Source organism: Pteropus vampyrus, unplaced genomic scaffold (genome assembly GCF_000151845.1).
Source record: "Pteropus vampyrus isolate Shadow unplaced genomic scaffold, Pvam_2.0 Scaffold137, whole genome shotgun sequence".
NCBI lineage: Eukaryota > Metazoa > Chordata > Mammalia > Chiroptera > Pteropodidae > Pteropus > Pteropus vampyrus.
This window is the reverse complement of record NW_011888918.1, coordinates 2,176,307-2,178,069: the sequence shown is the minus strand read 5'-3', so window position 1 is coordinate 2,178,069 and position 1,763 is coordinate 2,176,307. Positions and strand designations below refer to the sequence as shown.

Here is a 1,763-nt window from a genome sequence, read left to right as displayed (position 1 = left end):
CTGTCCCTGAGGAGGAACGGGCATAATGGGCACAGGCCCGGGCCCATATGGATGGCGCACACGTGGAAACCACCTAAGTGTAACACCGAACCATTGCTGATGGTCTGAATAAGCCTGGGTCGTTTGTTACCTAGTGTTTTTAATCTTAAAGGATATTTATCTCTGAGAGATTTATTTTATGTTCACTGTAACATCCTTTGAGTCTATGCCCGTTTGCAAAGCTGTTGCAATATTTACCAATATTGCCAGTATTTGAAATCAATGTCCATAATTCATGTTACATTAAAAGAGTACTTGACAGTTTCAAAACACCTTCATATACATTATATCAGCTACCCTGCCAGGTAGGAAAGTTAGGGATTATTGTCTCCATTTACAGATGAAGAATCTGAGGCTCAAAGAGGTTAAGTGATTTGCCCAGGGTCACGTGGCCAGAAAGTGACAGAGCTGGGACTTGAACCCAGATCTTCTGACTCCCAGCCTAGAGCTATTTCTAGCACCGCTGAGCCCAGGGACCCCTGGGAGCAGCAGTGCCATCATTCCACAGAGGCGACACTGCTTCTCCAGTTCGTCTGTGGGGCTGTCTCCTCCTCCAGGCTGCTGTACCGCTCCATCGACTCCCACACGGAGGACAAGGGCCCCATCTACAACTACCGCGTGGAGATCTCCATCTTCTTCATCATCTACATCATCATCATTGCCTTCTTCATGATGAACATCTTCGTGGGTTTCGTCATCGTCACCTTCCAGGAGCAGGGAGAGCAGGAGTACAAGAACTGTGAGCTGGACAAGAACCAGGTAGCTTCCTAGGAAGGAGAAGAATGAGGTGGTGAGGGGGAAGCGGGACCTCATGAGGAACAACAGCAGTCGGCAGCCCGCGGCCCACCCAGAAGGGAGGCTGTGGTCAGGAGGGCGGTCTTGTGGATGCTAAGATCATCTGTCCACTACTCAATGAGAATAGGGCTCCCAGCCTTCTGGAGGAGCCTGAGCAAAAGAAATGCAAATCCCTGCAAATCCCTGCAAATCCCAGATCTGGCAAATGTGTTCATTCAGCCAGCAAATACTTGTTAAGCATCCACTTAAGGAGACTCCATGATAGACTCTTGGGGAAAAAAAAACTTTGTGCCCTCTCTAGAAGTTGTCAAGTTGGAAAGTACCCATGTGGGTTAGCACCATCGATAAAGAGGAAAGAAACTAGAACAATGAGGGAGTGAAGATTTGGGGGGCAGAAGAGGACAGCATTAGAAAACCACTATTAAATGGTTTCTTAAATAAAAACCAGAGGCCTGTGCCTGAGGTGGTGGCAGGAAAGAGGCTTAGGCAGGATTGCTATAGTAATGCCAGTATCATGACACGTTCCGTTAGCCTATGAACAAGAGCTGGCAATTCCACTGGTGAGGAATGAAGCTGTTATGGTAGGCTATAGCATGTGGTCACTGAGGTCAGTTCCCCAGCTAGATTCCTCCATGGGAAGAGTCATAGAGAGATATATTTCTGTCTGTGAGTGACTTCAGGTCTGCTTATGAAAAAGAGCATGGCACAAGACACTCAGCTCTACCCCAGTTAGGCCAGCTGGACCCCTTACGGGTTTTGATGTCAATGTCTTGGGTTTAGACTCATCATTCTTGCTGCTGTATGGACTTAGGATTAGAAGTAAGACAGGAAAGAGGGAGGCCAGTTAGAAAATGTAGATGAGAGATGATTAGACTCTCATCTACTGTAGGTTAATGATTGTAGAGATGAAGAGAATAGGAAGAAATACG

At 47.0% G+C, this 1,763-nt stretch overlaps 1 protein-coding gene across 1 annotated transcript in view; it reads left to right on the top strand.

Moving 5' to 3' along the window:
* CACNA1C (calcium voltage-gated channel subunit alpha1 C) overlaps positions 1-1,763 on the top strand; it is a 614,430-nt gene that overhangs the window by 536,045 nt on the left and 76,622 nt on the right. Inside the window, exon 28 of the mRNA XM_023535193.1 lies at positions 597-798. Within this exon, the coding sequence (XP_023390961.1) occupies positions 597-798 (202 nt within the window). The remainder of the gene's footprint in view (positions 1-596; positions 799-1,763) is intronic.